Genomic DNA, 26,873 nt, shown 5'->3' on the forward strand with positions numbered 1-26,873 from the left:
ACGAACCGTTCTGTGATCACTATTTCCTAACTCTCCGCCCACCTCCAACTCACGTAGCAAGTTCCCATTATTGGTTAGGACTAAGTCTAATATGTTATCTCCTCTGGTAGGCTCAGTAACTACCTGCTTAAGGAAATTATCTTGTATAACTTCAAGAAAGTCCTCGGCTTCCAGGTCACCCACTAGATCTTCCCAGTCTATATTCCTATAATTAAAGTCCCCATTACGCAGACATTTCTACTCATACTGCCCTGCCAATCTCCTGTAGTAATATACTCGTGTCCTGCCTGTTAAGGTTGGGTGGCCTGTATATAACTCCTAGAGTTAGTTTTTCTTTCCCTTTGTAAACGTCCACCCAAACTGATTCTGAATCCATGTTAGTTTTGACTGAGTTGTTAACTAAACATTTAAGTGAGTCTTTAACATATAGCGCAACTCCACCTCCCTTTCTGCCCTTTCTGTCTTTGTGAAACATCTGATAACCCGTTATTTCAAATTCTGACCTAAAATTTCTATTAGCAGTGTCTATCCATGTCTCAGTGATCGCTATTATGTCAAAATTTTCTGAACAAGCTTCACCCCTTAGTAAGTCTATCTTGTTTCTGAGGCTCCTGCTGTTAGTATAGAAGATTCTTAGCCCGTCCTCTGTTACTCCTCTAGAATTACTAAGCTGTCTGGTTATATTATGAGCTAGATGTCCCTCCCATTACTCCTCCCATTGCTCCCATTACTCCTCCCCTCGCCTATACTAAAAATCCTCAGGGTACCAAGTGCTCTCTCAAGGGAGTCTGAGAGAGCCTCAACACCCTTGAACGTCAAGTGTATCCGATCACGGGCGTAGAGGGCGTCGTTGCCAAAGAAGAGGTCCCAATTGTCCACGAACAGCCACCCATAGCGCACGCAGTGCTCAGCAAGTCTGCTGTTCACTGCTATCGCCCTGGACAGCCATCCATCGCCAACGCCCCTCCTTGGCAGGACGCCACACACTACTGGTGACCCACCAGCGTCACGTATCCTGCCTAACAATTCTCTAAAACGCCTGAGAAGGTCCTCGCTTGGCACACGAGAAACGTCGTTTCCGCCACAGCTGAGAAAGACAATGGGGTTCGATCCCTCGCTTGCCATACACGCCTCAATCCTGTCTGATATATGGCCCACCCCTGCCCCTGGGAAACACACCCTCGTCCTGTTCTTATCCTTGGAGCAAAAATACCTGTCAACATAACGAACCTGACTATCACCAACAACAAGAACCCGACGGTCGGAAGGGGGGCCAGGAGGGGTGGGTGCAGGGGGGAGGGGAGAGCGGGAAGGGAGGGGAGGGACCTGCTGTGAAGAACGAGGAGAAATTGTGGAAGAGGTGGAAGGTGGAAAGGGGGAGGAGGAGGAGGAAGAGGAAGAAGGAGAAAGGGAGGGTTGGCGACAGGCCCGCTCTCAGAGCCTCGCCGCGCACGCTGCCGCCGGCACGCACGAGGCAAACAAGGCAAGTAAACACGGCGTGATGGAAGACAACAGTGTGCGTGGCAGCATCCACTAGCTCGGAAACTCAGGTTATGTCCCGTGTTTGCCTCAGCGTTCTCCTGAGGAAGCGGCGCGCAACCCCCCGCGTCTTGCCTGCAGCGGCTCTTTGTTCAGCTTCCCCAGGCCATAAAGTTCAGGCCGGGCCTTTGATGTTAAGAAGATACGAAAAGCGAGGGACTTGATAAAGGTGAGAGCCTTGCACAATATAGAAATACTGAGACGGCACAAAGGCTACACTGAGAAAATAAATAAATCCCGCAACATGGAAAGGAAAATCAGCGAAATACATGTGAAGGCAGGATGGGGAGGTTTAGAGGAAAGGAACATAAACAACTTCCGGAATAAATGAAAGGCACTGCAACATAAGATAGACTAAGAAAATAAGCGAATGCAGTGAACTGGCGGCAATGTTAGATAGTCTCAAGAAAACAGACAGAAACGTAATAAAGGAGATTCGCTCTGACAAGCTCCTTTGCCGGCGACTGGGAGGCGGCGGGTGGCGGGTGTCCCAGGCGGCAAGGGAAATACAAGCAAGAAAGACCGAATAACAAATAGTAAGGCGCTTTCCCTCACGGCCCTACAGCGGCGGTAATTAGGGAGGCACTGCAGCGAACTGTCTCTGTTTTCTGAAGGAAGCAACAGAGACGTAAAAGTGCACCGTGACCTTTAATATCAGGAGCATCAGCGCCATCTATAACTAGAAAAAAAAATGCACCGTGGCCTTCAAGCTAAGAAGCATCAGCGCCATCTATAAATATAATTGCACCTCCCGAAATTGACCTCTTTTTTGGCCACTCTTCTGAACTCTTTTTTTATATGGGCAGATTAGCGGGCTTTTTATCTCTATTATTTTTTATTTGCCCTTGAGCTGCTTCCTTCACTGTAAAAAAAGTGCAAAACGTAGTGGAAACATCTTAACCCGTCCGCTGCGATTGGCACGGATTCGGCTTTCACTGGTAGCCTGGTAACATAAAGTCTCAGGTCTTTTTCTGCCTCTGTGGTGGATAGTGGAGTGTTTCCCATGTGGTATTGGTATGCTGGATATCATCTTTACATTTTCCCTCACTGAATTGCAGCAGCCACTTTTTGTTCCATTCCTGTAGCTTGGTGATGTCTTCTTGTAGGAAATCCGCGGTCAAGGGGTTAAACGACGCCTCTCTGAACGTGTATTTTTTTAAGGGTAAAGGAGCCAGCTGAAGGGCGAAAAATGAATGAGGATAAAAAAAGCCCGCTAATCACAATCCATACAGAAGAGAGTACAGATGAGTGGGCAAAAGAGAGATCAGTTTCAGGTGGAGATTATCTAACATCCCCCGCTGTGGAGACGATGGCTTCAGAGAGCGACCGAAAGTTGGCAGCACCTTGAGAGTTTGACACCCCGGCACTTCTTGGTGATAGAAAGCTTGGCAGTCGTTAGTTCAATACTCGTCCGGACACACGAAGACTAATCAGATGGCGTCAAGAGGGGGGCGAGTGTACTGCAGGTGTGTGGGGCTCCAGACAGGTAGACAGGTAGACAGACAGGTAGGTAGAGAGGTAGGTAGGAGTGAGGCTCAAGTTCACGCCATCAAGACAACACATTGATTTTTTTTTTTTTACAGTAGAGGAAACAGTTCAAGGGCAAAAAAAAAAAAGGAAACAATAATGAAAAAAAAAGCCCGCTACTCACTGCTCCCACAAGAGTCAAGAGGAATGGCCGAAAGATAGGTCAATTTCGAGAGGTGAGGCGTCCCAATATCCTCCTGTTATCAAGACACCTCTCAAGTCGGCAGCCAGAAATGGAGTCTTCCCTGGGGGTATTTGTGGTCCCCCCCCCCCCAGGCGGGGACTCCGAGGCTTTGCGTTGGTGCGCCATTTTGAATTTCAAATTTGGGGAAAAGATGTGTATGTTGTGTGAATGTGGTGTGGTGTGGAAAGAGAGAGGATCTGTCTTTAGAGAGCATGCTGAACTACTCTCTGGTGTTGATGAGGCAATAGGGAAACGGACAGTGAGGAGGGCTTCAGCACCCTCCTCACTTCCCATATATACCTCACCGGGAGTGGTTTCCCCCCTTTTCGGTAAGAGTCTTCCTACCTACAGGAGAGAAGAAAGGGAGGGAGGTAGGAAAGAAGACATGACGGAAGGGAAAGGGGAAGAGGTAAAAAAGAAAGGGAGAGGGAAAGGAGAAGAAAACAGAGAAAGAGAGGGAGGAAAAAGACATGAGGGAAGGGAAAGAGGAAGAGGAAGAGGTAAAAGAGAAAGAAAGAGAAGGAAGGGAAGAGGAAACAAAGAAAACAAGACATGGAAAAGAGAAAACAAGAAGAGACTGCAAAAATAAAACGAGAAAATGTCAAAAAGCAGACAAGAGAAGACAAAAACAACACGAGATCGTAAAAAGAAGACAACAAAAGATATCAAAAAAGAGAAGAAATGAAATAAAGAAGAAATAAGGAGAGGGATAAAAGAGAGATGTCAAAAAAATAAAATAAAAAAGAAGAAATAATAAATAAGAGAACAACAGGTGGTGAAAGTAAGAGAAGAGGAGATGGTGTAAAAAAGAAACACTGAGAAGGAGTTAGGAGGGAAGGAAGGAAGGGAGGGGGAAGTGTAGGAAGGAAGGGAGGGAAGGGGAAGTGTAGGAAGGAAGGGAGGGAAGGGGAAGTGTAGGAAGGAAGGGAGGGAAGGGGAAGTGTAGGAAGGAAGGGAGGGAAGGGGAAGTGTAGGAAGGAAGGGAGGGAAGGGGAAGTGAAGGAAGGAAGGGAGGGAAGGGGAAGTGTAGGAAGGAAGGGAGGGAAGGGGAAGTGTAGGAAGGAAGGGAGGGAAGGGGAAGTGTAAAATGGAGGGAAAGGAGGGAGAGAAAAGTGAGAGAAGCCTTACATCACACTCTTGGGCTCGTTAGCGGCAAGAGATGACGGTCACAATGCGTCGCGGAAGGCAATTAACTCGGGTATTTTTTCCATTAGGTGACATTATGATTATGAGGCTGAATGGGAACGAAAAAATAAGGAAGAGGGGAGAAAGAGAGGGAAAAGGAGTGAAGAGTACCTGTGTGAAGGGGGAGGTAAAGGACATAAAAAGGAGGGAAAGGAGCGTGAGAAGTCGAAAGGAGATAAAGAAGGGGAGGAAAAAGTAGAGAAAAGTGAAGAGTATGTCTGCGTAGGAGGATGTACGGGTCATACGGAGGAGGGAGAAAAGAGAGAGAGGGAAAGTCAAGTTGAGATAAAGAAGGAGGAAGAAATAATAAAGAGGGGAGACAGAAGGGAAAGAGAAGTGAAGAGTACGTGAGTTGCAGGGGCAGGGGGGAGGACAAGAGGAGGAAGGAAAAAGCGAGAGGAAAAGTTGAAAGGAGATAAAAAAGGAGGAAGAAATAATGAGGGGAGAAAGAGAGGAAAAGCGTATTGAAGAGTACGTGTGTGTTGGGAGGGGGGAAGGAAGGACAAGAGGAGGAAGGAAAAAGCGAGAGGAAAAGTTGAAAGGGGATAAAGAAGGAGGAAGAAATAATAAGGAGAGGAGAAAGAGAGGAAAAGAGTAGTGAAGAAGAGTATGCGTGTGTTAGGAGGGAAGGAAGGACATGAGGAGGAAGGAAAAAGCGAGAGGAAAAGTTGAAAGAGGATAAAGAAGGAGGAAGAAATAATAAGGAGAGGAGAAAGAGAGGAACAGAGTAGTGAAGAAGAGTACGTGTGTTGTGAGGGGGGGGGGGGGGCATGAGGAGGGAAGTCCAGGGGAGATAATGAAGGAGGTAAAAAGATGAAAGAGGAGAGAAAGAGAGGAAGAGGAGGGATGAGTGCGTCCGTGTGGCTGGGAAAAAGATGGCTGAGAAGGAAGATGAGTAGAGAGAGGGAGGGTAGAGGGGACATAAGGAAAGAAGGGATGATTAGTCTATAAGAAAAATACGAGGAAACTTGAGCCATGAATAGAGAAGCAAAGGAGACTAAGGAAGATGAACCCAATAGACGAGATGAGAACAAAAGCGAGGGAGTAGGAGGAGGAGGAGGAGGAGGAGCTGGAAGTCTCGAGAGATAACCAGAAGAAAAGGGAGTTGTGAAAATGAGTAAAGAAATAAGGTAGACACACACAATAAAGAACACATAGGGAGGTTTTGAAAGACACAACATGCAGAGGAAGTGAAAAAAGGAGAACTGGAGAAAGACTAAAGAAATAACCACAGAAAAAGACCACAATCAGAAGTTTCGAAAGATTAAAAAAACAACTCAAGTGGAAAGGAGAATGGTAGGAAAATAAAGAAACAAAAGTAGACGCAGAAAAGCAAATGGAGGGTCCGAAAGATACAACAGAGAGAGAGAAAAAAAGTGGATGGTATGGAAAGAAAAGAAAAAAAATATGCAGACTCAAAAAAATAAAGTTTCGAAAGATACAAAAGAAAGAGAGTGAAAAGTGAATATTAGCAGGAGTAAAGATTAAACAATGAAAGAGAGGAAAAGGAAGAGGAAATAAGGGAGGAAAAAAGAGAGGAAAGGAAAGAAGAAACAAAGAAAGAAAAAAGTGAGGAAAGAAGACAGGAAGGAAAGGAAAGGGAAAGAGGAAGAGGTAAAAAAGAAAGGGAAGAGGAAACATAGACAAAGAAAGGAGGTAAAGAAAACAGGACGGAAAGTATGAAGAATAAAAGACAAACAGACACACACACCAAAAAAAACAAAAAAAAAACAGCGTCAATACTCACAAGTGCATTAGGCGGGGCAGCACAGAGAACACCCGCGGCTCCATCACCGTCACCCTGTTCCAGCGAAGGTCCCTGGAGGTGGTGGTGACGATGGCGGTGGTGGTGGTGGTGGTGGGGAAGGGGCAGGTAGACAGAAAACATGTAAGTTGATCAAATTATAAATGAACAGAAAAATAATGCTAAAATGGGACCTGGTGGGGAAGTTAATTGCAAAAACCGAAAATAATTAATAAGGAGTAGGAGGGAAAGCAGGTAAATAGAGTGAGGTAGTAGGATGGGAAAGAATATTACTAAAATGTGGACAGGTGGAGGAGGAAAGCAGGTAGAAGGGTTAACTGAAGGAAAAAAAATACGTACATAATCAGCGAAGAATAAGACAAAACAGGTAAATACGAAAAAAAAGGTTAATTAGGAGTAAGAAAAAAATACTAAACTTTTGACAGGTAGCAGAGAGAAGCAGGTAGAAAGGTTAACTGAAGAGAAAAAAAAGCAGTATATAATAATCAGTGAAGAATAAGACAACAGGTAAATAGGAAAAAAAGGTAAATTAGGAGTAAGAAAAAAATACTAAACTTTTGACAGGTAGCAGAGAGAAGCAGGTAGGAAGGTTAACTGAAGAAGAAAAAAAAACGTATATAATCAGTGAAGAATAAGACAACAGGTAAATAGGAAAAAAAGGTTAATTAGGAGTAAGAAAAAAATACTAAACTGCGGACAGGTAGCAGAGAGAACCAGGTAGGAAGGTTAACTGAAGAAAGCAGTATATAATCAATGAAGAATACTGCTGAGCGATCAATTAATGTCCAGGAAAAAAAGAACCTCCACGTTATTATACCCGACGAACAGGACGAAAAGAAAAAAAACTAATCAACCCACAGTGGCGAAAAAAAATGGAAAAAATATACACAAATACGAAAAGAGCAACAGAACACGAAATACAAATACGAAAAGAGCAAATACAACAGAATACAACAAAAATACAACAGAATACGAAAACAAACAGCAAATACAACAACAGAATACAACAAATACAGCAAATGCAGCAACAGAATACAACAAAAATACAACAGAATACGAAAGCAAACAGCAAATAAAACAGAACACTAAATACAAATACGAAAGAGCAACAGAACACGAAATACAAATACGAAAGAGCAACAGAATACGGGGAGCACAAACGAAAACAAAGAGGACCACGTTGTTAGTTAATACCCTCGATGTATCTGGAGAGCCAACACGAAAAAATAAATAAGAGCTGACGTCAATTATTTTTTTTCTTACCCCTAATTAACCTTTTTTTCCTATTTACCTGTTTTGTCTTATTTTTCGCTGATTATATACGGCTTTTTTTTTTCCCTTCAGTTAACCTTCCTACCTGCTTTCCTCCTCCACCTGTCCACATTTTAGTAATTTTCTTTCCCACCCTAATACCTCGTCAAACTTGCAGAGCTTCGTCCCGGCTCACTCCTCGGCCAGTACTCCTTTCATCTGAGCCTCTTCTACCTGTTCTTACCTCTTAATACCTGCACCACGTCCACCTGTCCCATTCTCGATCTTATCAATGCTGGTCTTTTTTTTTTACTTGCCTCTTTTCAATTTATGTCTGTCTATTTGTCTATCTATCTATCTATCTACCTAGTTTCCTATCTATAGAACGACTGTCTTTTTCTTATCAGCCTCATGTGTCTATCTATCAATCTGTCTGTCTAGTGCCTTGTCTTTTCTTTTGTTTACTTGCTTGTATCAGTTAATATATAGCTTTTCGTCTGCCTATATGTTTGTCTGTCTGTCTATCTCTATCAATCAAACCACCAATAAAAAGGTCAATATATCCATTTACTCATGTCTTCTATCCTACTTTCCCCTCCGTCCATTAACCAATCTATCTACTCCACTAACATCCTCTCTACCCACCTGTATGTCTACCCAGCTACCCACACTTTAATCTTGTCCAAACTACCAAACTCTCTACCAGCCAGTCCACCTGTCTGTCCCGCTACCGTCCTCTCTACCTACCTGTCTACCTGTCTATCTATCGAGTCATTGCCCTTTGCTGACATCTAATTATCGTCCACGGCCACACCAATAACCTTCAAGAGGGAGAGAAACTTGCTGACCTCATCTCGCTAATGGCAGGACTCCCAAAGCGACAGTAGATGAAAGGCGCGACGGGGAAAATGTTGGGAAGAAGAAAATCTAAAGGAGGCAAAAAAAAAGGAGAAAACGAAAGCGAAAAGTAGATTGCGAAAAGACACCCAACTAAACGGAGGAATACGTAAAGTTGGGTTCGTTTTGTTAGTTTGTGGAAGATTAAAATGAAAGGAAGAAAAAAAAAGATGAAGAGCAGACTGCGAAACGATGCCAAACGAAACCGAGGAATAGGGACATAAAAAAAAAGTATGTTCGTTTCGTTAATTTGTTGAAGATTAAAATGAAAATGAGTTAAAAGAAAAAAAAGAAGAGAAAACGATAGGCAGACTCCACCATGACACCAAGTAAGTAGGAGTAACAAGGATAAAGAAAAATAATAATGTGTTGGTTTTGTTAGCTTGTTGAATTATTATGAGGGTCTGGAAAAGAAGGGTAGACTGCGCAACGACATCTAAAGAAATTGCGTGATAGGAACATAAAAGGAAAATAATTTGCTCGTTAGGAAGTATGGTGCAAGGAAAGGACTAAACGGGATGATGACGTTAGAGAGAAAAAGAAGAAAGTACGGTAAGGAGAGGGATAATTGGTCTATAAGTGAGATGGAAGGAGAAGGAGAGGGGAGGAGGACTGGAGGCAAGGGGAGAGGGAGAGAGCAATGATGACTATGATGGTTTGGACACGATGGGAAATAGGAGGAAAAAGAAAGTAAAAGGAGACAACAAAAAGGGAGGGAGGGAGGGAGGACTGGAGGCAAGGGGAGAGGGAGAGAGCAATGATGACTATGATGGTTTGGACACGATGGGAAATAGGAGGAAAAAGAAAGTAAAAAAGAGACAAAAAACATAAAATAAAACGAAAAATTGACTGCGCAGCGAACCTAACGAAACCGAGTAACAGAAAGAAAAAAAAAGTTTGTTCGTTTTGTGAGCTTGTTGAATATTATAATGATTTGGGCATGTGACGTGGTCTGAGAGAACGTAATTAGCAGGAGACAAACAAACACCTTAAAGAACTTGAGTACAAATTAGCCTGGATGATAACAATAGTCAACATACTAATTATATACGCACTAATAATAATGATATGCATTATGGCAACAACCCAGGCGTGGCGAGATAACGAGAGGCACACAAAGCCATTATCAGGGCAGGTAAGCAAACGCAGGCACGGTAGCTGCACCTCAGGCACTAATTAACGGCTGCCCGACCGGTGAGGGAGCGGAGGGCGGCACGTGCAACTCGAGCAGACTGGGAGCAGATGGAAGAAGAGGAAAATGTGGAGCCAAGGCAGTGTAGATGGGCGACGAGGCGACACACTTAGAGGGAGAAGATACTGAAAAAACGGTGGAGTACGAGAAAAGTATGAAAGAACTTACGAAGACGTGTGACCGTGGTAAAAGAGGAGAATAGAAGAACTTATGGAAAGAGGGAGGAGGTAAGGCGATGTAAAAAGACAATACGGCGCCCCACGTAGAAGGAGAAACTGCATGACGTGGAGGTGAAGAAAAGTGTGGAAGAGCTCATGAATTAGATGGTGCGTAAAAGCATAAAGTAGAAATAGACAAAATGGTTAAAATATATGAGTTTAAGTGGTCTATGGAAACAAACAGAAGACTCAGAAGACAGAGAATAACTTAAAAAGGAGAATGGTGTGTAAAAAGATAGAGGGAATAGACAAACAGCGATTGAAGTATAAGAGTTGACGTGGCCTGAGAGAACACACTCGTAATGAACAGAGAACACTTCAAAAACAGCAAACAGAACACCAAAGAAACGCTTAAGGTGTGTGAAAGGATAAACAGACAAAAATCAAATAAAATAAAAGTTGACGTGGAAGGAGAAGGAGAAGAAACTGCATGAAGTGGATTAGAAGAAAAGTTTGGAAGAGCTTATGAATTATGGGAGTGAAAGAAGAGAATAGTTTTGAAGCATGGGAGAGAAGAGAAAGGGAGGCGGTGTAAAGGACGAACAGATGACACTTACAGGGAGAGGAGGCTGCCGAGGCCGTTGAGGGAGCCGTCCTGGAGGCGAGACAGCCAGTTCTGCGACATGTTCCTGAGGGAGGGACGGGAAGGCAGGTGTTCAGGAGGGAGATGTCACCTTGGTATACCTGTGCTCTCTCTCTCTCTCTCTCGTTCGGGGTTTACTCAGATTACTTCGAATCCCTTTGCGAATCACTGAGGCATGTTTCTCCCGTGCCCACACACACACACACACACACACACACACACACACACACACACAAGGCACACGGAGTTACAGGTTATTTTTTAATCTTCTCGCTGGATAACAAGTCGAGTCAACACTTTTTGCCGAAGGAAGGGAGGGAGGGAGGGAGGACTGGAGGCAAGGGGAGAGGAAGAGAGCAATGGGTGGAAGGGAAAGCAGGTGTGCTGTGAGAATCTTAACGCTAATGAGGTTGCTCAGGTGAGGTTAGCATGTGTCACCTCCCCCCCTCTCAATTACCTGGTGTTGTATGGTGTAGGACAAAAGAACTCCTCCTCCTCCTCCCCTTTTTTTTTCCTCCCACAGGATTACTACTACTACTACTACTACTACTACTACTACTACTACTACTTTTACTACTGCTACTACTCTTACCAGTACTACTACTACTACTACTACTACTACTACTGCTGCTACTACTCTTACCACCACTACTACTACTACTACTACTACTACTACTACTACTACTTTTACTACTACTACTACTACTACTACCACTACTACCACTATTACTACTACTACTACTACTACTACTACTACTACTACTACTACTACTACTACTACCACCCTCACACTCACAGGCTCAGCAGGGATCGCAGGCCCAGGAAGGCATGGGAGGACACGTTGGAGAGTCGCTGCCCGCTTAGGTCCCTGCAACACACACACGCACGCACACACAAAATTAGAAAGAAAAGAGATTCACGTAGAAAGTCTGAAAAGAGCGAGTTTGTTTTTTCATTTTTTTATTTTTTTTTTGTTAACAGAAGGCAGAGCAAAACAAACTTGATAATAAAATGACGCTAAGGATGATATCGTATTTGTTTACTGATTCACTTACATTTTGGTACTTTTCTGACGTTTATTTAGATTTCAGTCAATTACTCAACTTTCTTTCTTACTCCATGCCCTTAAAGTAACGTTCAAATGGCGCAGAAAAAACGACACTACTTTTATCGACTCCCTCAGTGTTATTTTCCTATCTCTAATTATTTTATATTGCAGAAAATTAATCATAAACTCCACTCTTCTAAGCCTCTTCCAGCTAGGTATTCGGCGTGAAGACAGAGAAGACGACACTAAGAGAACAACAATACTTATATCAGTTCTCTTATAGACTCTTATTATTCCATTAAATTCACTAACATTGCAGTAGTGACTCGAATGATTTCCTAAGCCTCTTTCGGTAAGGCGTTGGGCGTGAGAACAGAGAAGTTGGCGCGAAAAGAACAACAAAAAAATTAACCGTTCCCTTACAGTCTCAATTTTCTGGGAGTTTTCGTGAGTCGCCGAGGCAGGTGTGTTTGGTTACCTGATTAGCACCTCACGGCCGCCTTCACGACCCAAAGGCGGGCGGCGATTGGCGGGGCGAATGAGGGGAAGAAAGTTTGCACCTTCAATATACATGTCGAGAGATGAAAGGTAAAGTTTGGTGTTTTGCTTTTAAATTAGTTTCGTCTGTGTAAATTGTCTGAGCAGTTATTCTTGTGTTTGATGTGATTTTATGATTAATTCAACGTGTTTTTTTTTCTTCGTAATTAAAGAGTGTGTGTGTGTGTGTGTGTGTGTGTGTGTGTGTGTGTGTGTGTGTGTGTGTGTGTGTGTGTGTGTGTGTCTCATACTGGACGACGAGTGAGTGAAGCGACGCCCCCCCCGGATGTGCGCTCCCCAATAGTTAGTTATATTGGATGTGGACGTGTGTTTACCTGACATTCCGTGTGTGTGTGTGTGTGTGTGTGTGTGTGTGTCCGTACCTGCCTGATCAGCCCACCTTGAGTAAATATTAATTAGCTTGTGTCAGGTGCTCGTTATCGTCTCCACACACTTCCTCACACTGACCTCCAAATCGCACCCTAACAAACTCCACGACGATATTAAAACGACCTAACTACTAACAAACACAAGTGAACCGCCGACGACATTCACCATCTTTAGCTGTAGAAACTATGTGTACTTTTTCCACCGTTCAACTATACACATTTGCCGTAGAAAAAAAAATGTGTTACGCCCCAACTCGATTCAGTACACTACATTTTTTCACGGCAAGGGAGGCAGCTCAAGGAAAAAACACACACACACACAAAAACAGCAACAAAAATGCCCCTCTAAATGCTGCTCAGGCAAAGGAGAATAAAAACGAGAGGCCAAAACAGAGGTCATTCCCGGGTGGAGAGGCGCAGAAACCAAGTACAGTGAAACAACCTAACTGCTGACAAACGCAAGGGAACCGCCCGACTATACACCCAATCTTTAGCTGTAGAAACCGGGTGTACTTTTCCCCTATGGTGCAATACACATATGACACAAAAAAATGCGTTACGTCTAGCTTATATTTCTTACATTTTTGGTGCAGAGACAAAGTTTACTCACAGGGAGGAGAGTGAGGAGAGTCCATACAGCGACCAACCCTCCAGCGTCACCAAGCGATTGCCGGTCACGTGTCTGTGGAAAGGAGAAAGAAAACAAAACGAGCAGTGACCTCAGAAACTTAAGACAGGGGGGAAAGAGAAAGGGAAAACATATTGGCTTTGCTTTGCTCTGACAGATGAGGTTTGATTTCCCCGACATTCCTGAAGCTTGTCATTCCCAGTATTCGCAACAACCACACGCGTAAGCCACTACTCCAACGTCCTCCTACCCGCCCACCACACTGACACTACACACTCTGCTTACAACACCCATCCTCCTCCTGTGGGTGGTTAGTGGGCCAATTTTACAGCCCAATGCAGCCAGTTTGTAAGCTCCCCAACCAAACACATAATACGACGAAGATTCCCCGTAGCTCGAGTGTTGATATAAAAAGGAGGATGAAATTTTAGGAAACTACACAGGAAATCTCTTTATTAGTGTCTGGTATTGAGTAGAAAAGACGGATCATTGTGGATAATATGGTTTGGTTTGGGCGCTTACTGTGACTCTGTGTTGGACTGTCGAACCGGCCAATAGTCACCGAACGCTAAGATATCCAGAAGCCCCGCGCCCTCCCTCACCCTCCTAAGGTAACAGGGACTCCTACCTTGTTATTTATTGATGCTTTTGTGTTTTTTTTTTAGTATCGGGTCAGATAATCTGGCAACGCTGCTCCGAGCTCCTGTCATCCAACCAGTCAGCTCCCTTAGTTATGGAAGAGAGGGCGGAGTTTCTGGCCAGTCAAGTGTATCCTACAGTGACTATGGACCATTATCTCAACAGTTCGGCGCCCAAGTGCACAATATTTAACAAGGCTTTCGTAGGAGTCTTGGGCAATTCCATGTACAGTTTTATGACCCTTCTGGTAGTTTGACCTTTCTTCTGTACCATGAACTTAAAGAAACACTCATTAGAACCCGGGTGATCTCCTTTTCGATCTATTTAACAAGGCTGTCGTACGAGTTTGGGGCATTTCCATGTACAGTTTTGTGACCTTTCTGGTAGTTTGACCCTTCTTCTCTAGCGTGAACCTAAAAAAAAACTCATTAGAACCCGGATGATCTCCTTTTCGGCATATCTAATAAGGCTTTCGTAGGAGTTTTGGATATTTCAAGAGGTAGTTTAATGACCCTGGCGGTAGTTTGACACTTCTGTACCATGAACCTGAAAAAAAACACCCATTTGAACCCGGTTGATCTCCTTTTCGTCCTTTGGAACTAGTTGATTATGAGAAGCGAACGCGTTAGAAAATACTGATTTATACATCCAGTTCCAGAATTCAATGTAATATAATAAAACCATTGTATTATACGGTTTTTACAAAGCTTTACACGCTTTCATTTCGCTTTATTGCTTGTCCGGTCAGAAGAATGACGCTTTGAAGTCAACTGTACACAAATCCATTAACCGTTCAAAGCGCTTGGGGATAATACTCTCACACCTGTAATAAGTATATGTGCCTGAAGGTGGAATTATACCCGACAGCGACGATACCTTGATTATATGTATGACTGAAAATGACCGCACACACACACACACACACACACACACACACACACACACACACACACACACACCTCTGTCTATCCACCCATCCATTAATTATCTCTTTTTCCCTTCAAACACACGCCCACCTTTTAAAACAATGGCTGTGGTGGTGGTGGTGGTGGTGTTTGGCTTAACTGGCTTATAAGCGATACGTGTTTTATGGGACAGTCCATTAGTGTGTGTGTGTGTGTGTGTGTGTGTGTGTGTGTGTGTGTGTGTGTGTGTGTGTGTGTGTGTGTGTTACCGCCCCGGAGGTCAGAACGATCCATGTATCCACTGCATCAAAATAATATTGTCAAGAGAAAAACAAAACTGATATCTGTCCGGGGGGATGACGCGGCGGACCGAAGCTATATTTGTCTAGCAGCCTTACCTGAGGAAGATGGGTATTCTCTCTCGCTCTCTCTATCTATCTATCTTTCTCTCTTTCTATCCATCTATCTATGTATTCTATTCAAGAGATATACATAAAAAGCCATGAAGACGAGTAAGTTAGTCATCCCTTTCACTCTCTCGCAGACAATCATTTTCCGTTCCTTTAACTTTTGTACAAACTGTGAAATATAAATGCTCGTGCAGCGATGACGGGCGGGGGCTCAGGTTGTCGTCATGCTCTTCCCCCGCCTCAAATCCTACTCGGTAAATATTTTCCAGCTGCCCCGCTTCCAATAACACAGATGCGTTTATTCCGTATTTTTGTCGTTTCGTGTTTTTGTTCCCTTCATCCCTTTTTACGTGTTGATTCAATTAGTTAATTCTCCGATCTGTCAGGGTATGAAATAATGAGTGAAACATTTCCCAACCTTCTCTTTATCTGTCAGTTAAAACAAACGTGCTTAAATAATCACGAATGCACGTAATTAATTTATCCGTTGTATAGAACACATCAGCCTACAGTCTATATCTATTCATCTATCTGCATCCCTTTCCCATTCATCTACTCACACTTTTCTACAACCCCCGACCTGATCACTAATGAACAGTCTATGCATATTTACTTATGACTCACAACCAAATATTTCCTACTTAGGTTAAAACACATCTTCGCTCTGTAAGTTTGTCTCTGTTTCTCTCAGCCGCCAAACATCTCTTACTTAAATACAATCACGCCTATTTTTGTCTTGTGTGTCTCTGTTTCTCTCAGCCGCCAAACATCTCTTACTTAAATACAATCACGCCTATTTTTGTCTTGTGTGTCTCTGTTTCTCTCAGCCGCCAAACATCTCTTACTTAAATACAAACACGCCTATTTTTGTCTTGTAAGTGTGTCTGCCTGTCACTTCCCCCGCAACATATCTTTTACTTCCTAACAAACACACGTCTTTTTAGTCCTACAAACTTGTCTGCGTCACACATTCACCAGCCAAACATCCCTTCTTCATATACAAACGCATCATTTTTCCCCTTATCACCTGCCAAACACCTTTCACTTAAGTACAAACATATTTTTTTCGCCATGTATGTTTGTCTGCGTCCCCCTACACCCACCAAAGCCATCAGCCAATCTTAATCTATTAATTCATCTTTATTCCTTTCCTCTCATCATTTCTCACATTACATCCATTTACATCCAAACATCTCTTCATTAAACATAACCACATTTTGTTTGCCCTGTAAGCCTGTCTCCGCCCCACTTCACCCCCCCCCCCCCCACACACACACACGCCTCCGTCCTCCCAACTTACAGCTTCCTCAGGTTGGAGAGCCCGAGGAAGGTGGAATTCTGAAGGCAGGTGAGCAAGTTGTTCCGCAAATCGAGGATCCGAAGACGACTAAGCCCCAGAAACAGGCTCAGCGGCAGAACGGCGAGGCTGTTATTGCTGAGGTCTCTGAGGAGGAGGACGAGGACGAGGAGGAGGAGGATAACGAGGACGAGAAGGAGAACGAGGAGGAAGACGAGGAGGAGTAGGAAAAAGAGGACGAGGAAGAGGAGAATGAGGACGAGGAAGAGAAAAAGGACGAGAACGAGGAGAAAGAAAACGAGGAAAGGGGCGAGGACGAGGAGGAGGAGGAGGAGAAGGAGAAAGGGAAGACAAAAAGGGAAAACGATGACGAGGATAAGAAGGAGGAGAGGCAGGAAAATAGAGCAGGAGTAAAATCAGGACAAGGAAAAGAGGAAAGAAAAGAAATATTATGAAGCAGAAGAGTATAAACAAGCGCAGAATCATTATCATTATTACATCATTATCATTACTATTATTTCTTTTATTATCACTATTTCCACCTTCACTATTGCAGGTATCGGTACTCACAGGTAGGCGAGGTGCGGGTAGGGTGTGAAGGTGCCGGGTGAGAGGGAGTCGTCCAAGCGGTTCCCAGACAGGTGACTAAGGCAGGTGAGAAGTGATTAATAGCACACACAAACACACACACACACACACACACACACACACACACACACACACACACACACACACACACACTTAGCCACGCAATGGAGCCTCAGTAATCGATTATAATAAGCAGATAAGCGAGTAATACATTTCCATTAATAACTTCTCTCATTATACAAACAGACGTCTTCGGATTAACCCCCCCCCCCCTCCACAACCCGCCCCCCCCTCCCACACACACACTCACTCCCACACACAAACACATTTAGGTAAGTACGAAGATATGATATAACAAGAAACAAGAAAATAATAAATACAAACACGTCGCAGTTTAATCCTCTTTAAAGCCTCTTCAATCCTATTACCAGCCATTCACCACGCTAGAAAGGTGTGTGTGTGTGTGTGTGTGTGTGTGTGTGTGTGTGTGTATTACGTCACTACACAAGTTTCCATACAAACACACCTGTCGTTCCCCGCACCCCCAATCAGTCGCTATATCGTGTGAGTTACAAACAGGGAGTCGAACCGCAAAGAAGAAGCCCCATCATCCATCCTCTGTGATCCCTCGTTGGCTCGTTTCAGTATAGACTCTATAGAGAATCACTTCCAGAAACTATATAGAGAGTAAAGGCCAAAGGAGGGAAGGAGGGAAGGGAGGAGGGGAGGAGGCTGGTGCAGGATAGACGTAAGCCGCACATACTCACAAGCGGGAGATCTGCAGCTCAATGTCCTTCGGCACAAGGGTGAGACCGCGGCCCTCGCAGTTGATGGAGATGTCCCGACACTCACACGAGGGGGCGCTGGCCGAGCAGATGAAGGCTGACGGAGGAAGAGAGACCCAGGAGGAAGAGGAAGAGGAGGAGGAGGAGGCGGAGGAGGAGAAAGAGATGAAGGAAAAAATATAAAGTTCATGTTAATTTAAGATACATCTCAGAATACACACACACACACACACACACACACACACACACACACACACACACACACACACACACACACACACACACACACACACTATTTTCACACACGGGATTTTATTCGTGTGTCTCTTATTTTTTTCTGACAGTCTGGGTCAGTAATCAAGACATTCTGAGAGTTGGGTTTGCCCTCGACTCACTTTTGTGGTTACGAAGCGAAATTACCCAACCCGCTCGGCAGAGTTTCGTCGGTTCTGTGTTTATTGCCTTGCGGTCGTCTGCAAAATCCACGAAACTTCTGCAAAATTCCCGGAACGCTCCGTCCTGGGCTTGTCTGACGCTCTGCTTGTGCTTGTATAAGGAACGAAAGTCCACCCGCCTCATCAGTTCCCTCAGATTCCGTAACGCCAACGAACTACTTCTTTCACAACCAATATGCTACGATGAAAATCTAAAATACCCGAAGAAAAGGCTACATATCACTCGTTGACGCGGCCTTCCGTGACAGAAAAATAAAAACTTCGCTTTTGCAATTTCTCTTGTCCTCTTTACGTGGGAGTTGTGTCGTGATTACTTTTGTGGGAGTTGTGTTGCGATTGTTTCCACGGTTTTCGTCTTGCACAGTTTCGGTGTAGCACAGGCCTAGGAATACGGCGCACACCGTCAGATTCCACCAAAAAAGTTACCTGCTTGGTGACTCCTGCTTGAAACCGCTGTTATGTCCGCCGCCTTGCTGGCCGGTGCAGGGCATGTACTGCAACGACTGTCCTCTCTCAAGCCATGGGGAGCACTGCCTGCAGTCTCAACGGAGCTCAGGGAGCGAACATTAAGCACAGTGAAGTTGCTGTTGCCGCTATTGGTGCTGCTACTGTTGTTGTTGTTAATGTTCTGAGCGGGAGTGGGCGGGAAGGCAGCAGCCGCTCAGATCTGAGATGGACGGCCGTTTACGAGTATTTGCATGAAACGTGGAATATTCAGAGCCTCTCGGGTAATCGCCGACAACCCCATCTGTCGGGGGCTCAAGAGGCTCCAGGTGGCTTAAGTGAGTCTCTCTGGGGCGGGGGTGCCAAGTCCGCCTCGTGGTAGCAGGATTAGCTGCCGGAAACGTATAATTACATGCTAACGATGAGCCTCGAGTAAGCCAGGCCGACTAAGTAGACGAGTTTCACGCGTCTCCAGGCGGTACCCTCAGTGATGAGCATGTGGTGGTACTAAGTCGCTTGCGGCTTTAATAATAATTTCCAAAGGCTATATAGATTAGTTGGGTTCTCATGAGTGTATTTCCCGTTCATGGGGCAAAAACCTTGTCAAACTATCGCTAGACCAATAAAATTACATATGAAAATACCCACAACCTCAACGAAAGTCTTGCTAAATGTGGATGTGGAAGCCCCGAAATGCTTTCAAATATGGACCAAAGACACACACAGGCCTCTAACGTTATGGGTGATGGAAGTGTGGTGCTGGCGGGGCTGAAGCAAGCACTAGGCACCCTCTTCCTTTTCCTTATGCTGATGAAAGTGTGGTGCTGGCGGGGCTGAAGCAAGCACTCACACCTCACTCTTCCTTTTTGCTTATGTGGATGAGTGGTGTGTGAAGCTCTGAGCAAGCACTAGCACAGCCTTTCCTTTCCTCTTCTTTTCCTTATGTGGTGAAATGGGGGGGCTGAAGCACACAGCAGGCACCTCTTTCCCTTTCCTCTTGGTGCTGAAATGTGGCAGGGAAGGGGGGGCAGCAGCAAGGCACCTTTCCTTTTTCTTATGCCTGGGCTGAAGCAAGCACTAGGCACCCTCTTCCTTTTCCTTATGCTGATGGAAATGTGGTGCTGGCGGGGCTCAAGCAAGCACTAGGCACCCTCTTCCTTTTCCTTATGCTGATGGAAATGTGGTGCTGGCGGGGCTGAAGCAAGCACTAGGCACCCTCTTCCTTTTCCTTATGCTGATGGAAATGTGGCGTTGGTGGGACTTCGGCAAACACTGTGGCTTTGCATTAGGACCAGCGACGCCTGCGGCACACGCTCGCTATCTCCAGTGACTTATATCCAGACTGACGGAGCTGCTTTGGGTCCCGGAATGGTCGCCGAGGCGCTCTGGTAAGGCCTCGGCGAAGTTGTACGAGGCTAAATTTGAGGCCTTTTGTTTACCTGACTTTTCAATGTTTCACTTCGGTGCGTATTTTTGTGAAGCTCTGTTGCTCTGGCTGGGCGGCGAAGATTTCCCTCACGGTCACTAGGGCACGCACCAATCCCCGCTGCCTTGGTGAAGAATTTGTTCTCGCTTCACTCTCGTCTCTCCAAAACTACAGCACAACGGGAGACGAGGAGAGGGAGACTAAGGACGCCCTTCACACTTCCTCCCTCCTACAAGACTGCAGTTAGTTAGTTAGTTAGTTAGTAAGGCTGTAGACGCATGCTATAGGTGTTTGGTGGGGAAGCTGTATCCAAGGTTGTTGTATGGCTGCTGTCAAAAGGAGGAGAGGGAGGAAGAGGAGAAAGAGGAGGAGGAAGGGGAGGAGAAGGGAAGGGAAACAGGGAGGAAGAGTAGGAGAAGGCAGAGGCGGAGGAGGAGGAGCAGGAGAGGCAAAGGCAGATGCGGAGAAGGAAGAGGAGGAGGCGGAAGAAGAAAAAGAGGATTTATATTAAGATCATTAGGAGAATCATGATCAGAAGGAGGAGGAAGGAGGAAGAAGAAGGAGTGGAATAAGCGAGAGAGGAAAGAAGGGGAGGAGGAGGAAACCGAGTAAAATAAAAAATGGAAACACTAACAGAGGGATTTAATATTTGCTCACCCGTGTGTTAATACTTCGAAAATCGGTTCAGTGTTCCTAATGGCCCTGTCATCCTTGAAACACTAAGCTGCTGAGGAGTGCACAGGGGAGACAGAGAGACGCAGGGAGTAATGTGTTGAGTAGAGTTGTCGAGGAGTGAGTGGAGGGGGTCGTGGGAAGTGGGTGGGAGATCGAGGCCCGTGCGAGGCTCCCCAAAGAATGACTATGACATGAATGAGCAGAGACGAGAACAAGGTAGGTGTGTAAGGAGTCACTGAGGATGATAAGGATTCGTTCTCTGGTAAATATCTCAAATTTAATGAACGGCTTGAATGGGTAAAGGAAGAAAAGCAGAATGAAATGAAGGGATAGAGGAAAGATGGAAGGGAGAAACAGAGGGAAGGAAAATATAAAAGGAAAAAGGGAGAGAGGGAGAGAGGTAAGAAGGAATAATGGATGGGAGGAAGGGAGAGGGAGAGAGATGAAAACTAAATGTGGGGAGTAGAAAAAAGGAACGGAAGATAGGGAGAATAGGTAAAGAATAGGAAGAAATAGATAAAGAGGAAGGAAGGTAAGGGGAAAGGAGGGAAAGAAGGAATAATGGATGGGAGGAAGGGAGAGGGAGAGAGATGAAAAACTAAATGTGGGGAGTAGAAATGAAGGACGGAAGATAGGGAGGGAAATAGGAAGGAACAGATAAAGAGGAAGGTAGATAAGGAGGAAGGAGGGAAAGAAGGAATAATGGATGGGAGGAAGGGAGAGGGAGAGAAAAGATGAAAAATAAGTGTAGGGAAGCAGAAAGGCAAGAAAAAAAAGACAAGACATGAAGGAAAAGAAGACAAAAAGAAAAAAAAAAAAAGAAACGCTGTCCTTTTTTCGCTGGACTTTTGGTTAGAATTATACATAGTTGATCCTCAAAACACACTCACACACACACACACACACACACACACACACACACACACACACACACACACACACACACACACACACACACACACACACATTCCTCCCCCCCCCCCCCTTCGGTAGATGGACCAACAACAGCAGAAACGAGATAACGTTTTTTTTTCTAATTCCACCAGGACAACACCGCGCCAGCATGTCCACTTCTGCTGCCCGGCATCCTAATTAGGCTCCGGTTCGCCCCTTCGTCCGTCTCTCCAGCCGCTCCTTAATTAATGATAAAGTTCTCCTTCGATACGGCACTTCTCAGGGTACGAACTAAAGCTCATTATCGGCCACGCTTTATTAAGAGAGAAGAGGGCAAAACGGAACCCTCGATCATTGTCTGTCTCTTGAATCCTTCCTCCTCCTCCTCCTCCAACTCGTCCTCCTCCTCCTCCTCCTCCTCCTCCTCCTCCTCCGTCCGAAGGACCGTAGAAAGCGACATTTTACGCACAACTGAAAAAATTTAAGTAAGCAAAGCTCCTGGTCCAGACTAAATTACCCCTAGAATTTTAAAAGCATTGTTCAGAGGTAGTTAAAACCGCAAACAAATTGGTTGGCTTCATCGGACGAGTCTTTAATAATAAATCGGAAAAAGTAATATTAAAACTGTATAATTCGCTGGTTCGACCCCATCTAGAGTACTGTGTACAGTTTTGGTCTCCTTATTACAGAAAAGACAGAAAAGTTAGAACGGGTTCAACGGAGAGTAACAAAAATGATTCCTGGGTTGAGAAATTTATCGTATGTACAAAGGCTTAAAAAAGTAAATTTATTCAGCCTATCAAAACGAAGAATGCGAGGCGATCTAATAGAAGTGTTTAAAATGTTCAAAGGATTCAGTGATATAAATGCGGAAGATTACTTTACAATTGATCGATCAAATAAAACAAGAAGAAATAACAATATCAAGATAAGTGGTAAAAGATTCTCGGCGCACGAAGCCAAACACTTCTTCTTCAGTCGAGTTGTTAATGTTTGGAACTCTCTACCCTGTGATGTCGTTGATAGTACAACAGTTACGGCCTTCAAGAATAGATTAGACAAGTATTTTGAATCCACCAAGCAACTAAGATATTATTCATTGTCATAATAACGTTAAGTTCTTTCGAATACTGGTGTCCTTGTCCGTTTTTATCGCCAGGTTAGTGGTAGCAGTAATGGTAGTTCTTTCCTCTTTCCTATATAATTTCCATGCAGTTTTTCCATGCTGCATGGTTCTCTTTCCTTTCCTGCCAGCTTTGGCTGGAGGGATGGGGGGGGTGGGGAGGAGCCTTCGCCCTTGCTATCCTTCATCTTCCACCTTTGATTAGACAGTTAGTGTAGCTTGTCACAAACAGCCTCGTAAGGACCAACAGGTCTGTTGTTGTTTGTTCTTCCTTTGTGTTCCTCCCGGGTACAAAAGCTCCCGGGTAAGAAAGCTTCCAAAAAAATCGATTGCACAAGAAAGGAGGAGGAGTAATTTGCTACGTAAAAAGTACGCTCCCTGCCATAAAAACAGACAAACAGGACGCAGAGAATTACAACTCCGTCTATGTGGAAATAACCGCGAATAATAAGAAACTAACACTTGCGACCGTATACAGGCCTCAAAAACAACAGGCAGCCGACGACACTGCCCTGTACGAAAAGCTTCACTCTTTAACGCAAAGCAAAGAAGCAATAATAATTGGGGACTAAATTGCCCTAACATTGACTGGGGATTGATGACTGGAGATCAAGAGGGTAACAGGCTTATAGAAATGGTGGAGGATTCGTTCCTCACTCAAGTTGTAACTCAACCGACAAGAGAAAACAATCTGCTTGATCTGGTATTAGTAAGCGACCCCGACCTCATTTGCGACTGTGAAGTTGGTGAAATTTTTTTTGGTTGCGATCACCACTTAATCCGTTTCAATGTCAACATAAGTCACAAACTCGTAGACAATCCGTCAGTGATACCAGACTACAAAAAAGCAAATTTCAACCTAGCCCGTGAGCTGCTTCCCTCTGCAACCTGGGATCAACTTCACCTAACCGACAATGCAATCGACAACGTGTGGAACAACTTCAAAGATAAGCTTTTGCAAGTAGAGAAGGCTACAGTGCCTACGAAACCCAGGCGAGCAAATGGTACCGTTGATCCACCGTGGATGACGACAGAAATAAAAAGGTCAGTAAACTTAAAAAAAAAGGAATTATAACCTGATGAAAGAAAATGACACGGCCGAAGCCCGTACTCTACCACAACAGCCTCAGAGCTTGTCGCACCCTTATTCGGAGCAGTAAACGCAACTACGAAAAACAAATAGCGCGTGACATCAAAACAAACTCAAAAAAAATCTTCACATACATCAGATCGAAAAAGAAAGTAAAATCCAATATTGGTCCCCTGACAGATGAGACTAGATCTGTAACTCAGGACAGTAAACAGATGGCCAGAATCCTCAACAGTAACCTCGCATCCGTATTCACAGTCGAGAACATCGAAACCATTCCCGAGAGCCCTGACCAGCCGAGGGAAATCACGTCCCTGAAAACTGACTCAATATGCGACCAAGAAGTGAAAAAGTATTTGGACAAACTCGACACGAACAAGTCAACGGGACCCGACAGTTTGTCCCCGCGGTTATTAAAAGAGCTTAAACAACAAATACTTCAGCCACTCACTAACATATTCAACCAGTCTGTTCAACTGAACAAGGTCCCGGAAGACTGGAAGATGGCGAACGTAACACCGATTTTCAAAAAAGGAGACAAAAGCGTTGCATCAAACTACAGGCCCATAAGTTTGACATCAGTGGCAGGAAAAATACTCGAAAAGATTATTAGAGACAAACTTGTCAAATTTCTAGAAGACAATAATGCAATCTCCGACACCCACCATGACTTCAGAAACAAGCGCTCCTGCCTAACGAATTTATTAGAGTTCTTCCAAGGTATATATAAGAACTGGGATGCCCACATCCCCAGTGATGTTATATACCTAGACTTTCAGAAAGCCTTCGACAAGGTACCGCACGAGCGACTCCTTAAGAAACTGCATTCGGCGGGCATTGGAGCCAATCTGATCGCGTGGATAAGAGATTGGCTCACCGGCAGAAAACAACGAGTACTACTAAACGGACAGCCTTCCGATTGGCTTCAAGTCACTAGTGGAGTGCCTCAAGGGTCAGTGCTGGGACTCATTCTCTTCATCATATATATCAACGACCTCGAACCAGGACTGAAATCAACAATATCGAAATTTGCTGATGACACCAAGGTGGGTGGAAAGGCCCCCACAAAGACCGACTGCGAAATCATTCAGAAAGACCTCAATCACATTATCGAATGGTCGGAAAAATGGCAAATGTCCTTTAATGTTGACAAATGCAAAGTCATGCACATTGGGTCCAGAAATAGTAACTACACCTACATCATGAATGGGAAACTTCTGCAAGCGATGCAGGAGGAAAAGGATCTTGGAGTCACTATCAGCAGTGACCTGAAACACGCGAATCACTGTAAAAAAGCCTACAACAAAGCCAACACTATGCTCGGGTTCATAGCGAGGAACTTCGAGTGTAAAACGCCAGACGTGATGCTAGCCCTGTATAATTCCATGGTAAGACCGCACCTCGAGTATGCAGTACAGTTCTGGTCTCCTAATTACAGAAAGGACATTGATTTACTGGAAAGGATTCAACGACGCGCCACGAAGATGACACCAACCTTAAGGGTTCAACCGTACAAGGAACGACTCAAGCGACTCAATCTCTTTACATTGGAGAAAAGACGCCTGCCAGGGGATATGATTCAAGTCTTCAAGTATATGAAAAAATTCAATAATGTCGATTATTCCAAATTCCTGAACTGAAAATCAACCTAAGAACTAGAAATAACGGTTTACCCATTCAGTCTAGTCGATGTAACACAGACATCGGAAGGAGTTTCTTTTCAAACCGAGTCATCCGTCACTGGAACAATCTTCCTTCAGAAGTAGTAAATGCGAATACCATCAACTCCTTCAAATATAGAATCGACCGTCACTTCGCTGCGTCAGGAGTGAACTGAATATTGAGGTGCTTTCATCTGCTCCTCAATATCGAGGTGCTTTTCATCTGCTCCTCAATGTCGAGGTGCTTTCATCTGCTCCCCGGGCCCCAAGTGGCTATCGAGCAGATTAAATCACCAAAGCAGGCAACCTCGTAATGAGCCAATAGGCTTTCTGTTGTCTGCACTTCCATGTTTCCATGTTTCCTCCTCCTCCTCCTCCAACTCGTTCTTCTCGTCTTTCGTTTCCTTCCACCCCTTCCAATTTGTTTTAATTTTTTACTAGACTGCTATTCCTCTCCCTCCTTCTCCTCCTCACTTTTTATTCCATTCGCTTATCTCCTAATTCTGGGAAACGTCTTATTCTGTATCTTCGTCTTCCTCTTCTTCCTCCTCCTCTTCCTCCTCTTTCATCTATTTCCACCCCTTTTGTTTTCATCCGGTTTCTATTCCGCCTTTCCCTCGTTTTCCTCTTATTTTAATTCTCGTATCTCCTGGGTACGTCTTATTCTCTATATTCCTCCTCCTCCTCCTCCTCCTCCTCCTCCTCCTCCTCCTCCTCCTCCTCCTCCTCCTCCTTCTCCTCCTCCTTCTCCTCCTCCTCCTCCTCCTCCTCCTCCTCTCATAACACATCACCTTTTCAAATTGAGCCAGGCGTCACTGAGTCTATTTTTAGGAGGATTAAGTAGCCAATCAAGACAAAGAACCTCATTAAAATCCGCTCCGATCCCTTCTTCACTGACGCAAAAAGCAATCTAAATGTACTCACTCCTGCGTACATACCACCGCGCACCGTGACCCATCAGATCGCTTCCCTAGTCTATTCTGCAGCTCACTGGGTCGATTATAAAAGAGCATTACTGTGATTGTCGGCGGGGCAAGTTTTGTTGTGATTTTATGCAAGGAGAGTTTTGTTTGTGTCCCGCTCGCTTGTGTTTCCTCTTTGGTAATGTTTTGTTTTTCGCCTCCGCTTCCTTATTTGTACCTTTCTCTTCCTCTTGTTCCTTCTTTTCCTCTTCCTTTTCCTCTTCATTTTCTTGCTCTTCCTTTACCTTTTCTCCTTATTTTTCTCGACTTTCAATTTTGATTTTTCTTCCTCTTTTACCTCCTCTTCCTTTTCCACCACTTTTTCTTCCCCTTCCTCTTCTTCCTCATCCTCCCCCTCTTCCTACTTCTTTACTCCTGATTCTCCTCCATCTCCTCTTCCTCTTTCTCTTTCTCCTCCTCCCCCTCTTCCTACTTCTTTACTCCTCCTTCTGCTTCCTCTCCTTCCTCCTCTTTCTCTTCCTCCTCCTCCCCCTCTTCCAAATTCTTTACTCCTGCTTCTCCTCCTCCTCCTCTTTCTCTACCTCCTCCTCCCCCTATTCCTACTTCTTTACTCCC

General features: G+C 44.6%; 1 protein-coding gene across 1 annotated transcript in view; it reads right to left on the reverse strand.

The window, feature by feature from the left end:
* LOC126996293 (G-protein coupled receptor GRL101-like) overlaps window positions 1-26,873 on the reverse strand; it is a 222,614-nt gene that overhangs the window by 18,035 nt on the left and 177,706 nt on the right. Inside the window, exons 19-25 of the mRNA XM_050856670.1 lie at window positions 17,550-17,664; window positions 16,765-16,839; window positions 16,198-16,341; window positions 12,926-12,997; window positions 11,138-11,209; window positions 10,316-10,387; window positions 6,183-6,254 (exon numbers count right to left, since the gene is read on the reverse strand). Of these exons, the coding sequence (XP_050712627.1) occupies window positions 6,183-6,254; window positions 10,316-10,387; window positions 11,138-11,209; window positions 12,926-12,997; window positions 16,198-16,341; window positions 16,765-16,839; window positions 17,550-17,664 (622 nt within the window). The remainder of the gene's footprint in view (window positions 1-6,182; window positions 6,255-10,315; window positions 10,388-11,137; window positions 11,210-12,925; window positions 12,998-16,197; window positions 16,342-16,764; window positions 16,840-17,549; window positions 17,665-26,873) is intronic.

The sequence above is a fragment of the Eriocheir sinensis genome, chromosome 9 (assembly GCF_024679095.1).
Source record: "Eriocheir sinensis breed Jianghai 21 chromosome 9, ASM2467909v1, whole genome shotgun sequence".
NCBI classification, from domain to species: domain Eukaryota; kingdom Metazoa; phylum Arthropoda; class Malacostraca; order Decapoda; family Varunidae; genus Eriocheir; species Eriocheir sinensis.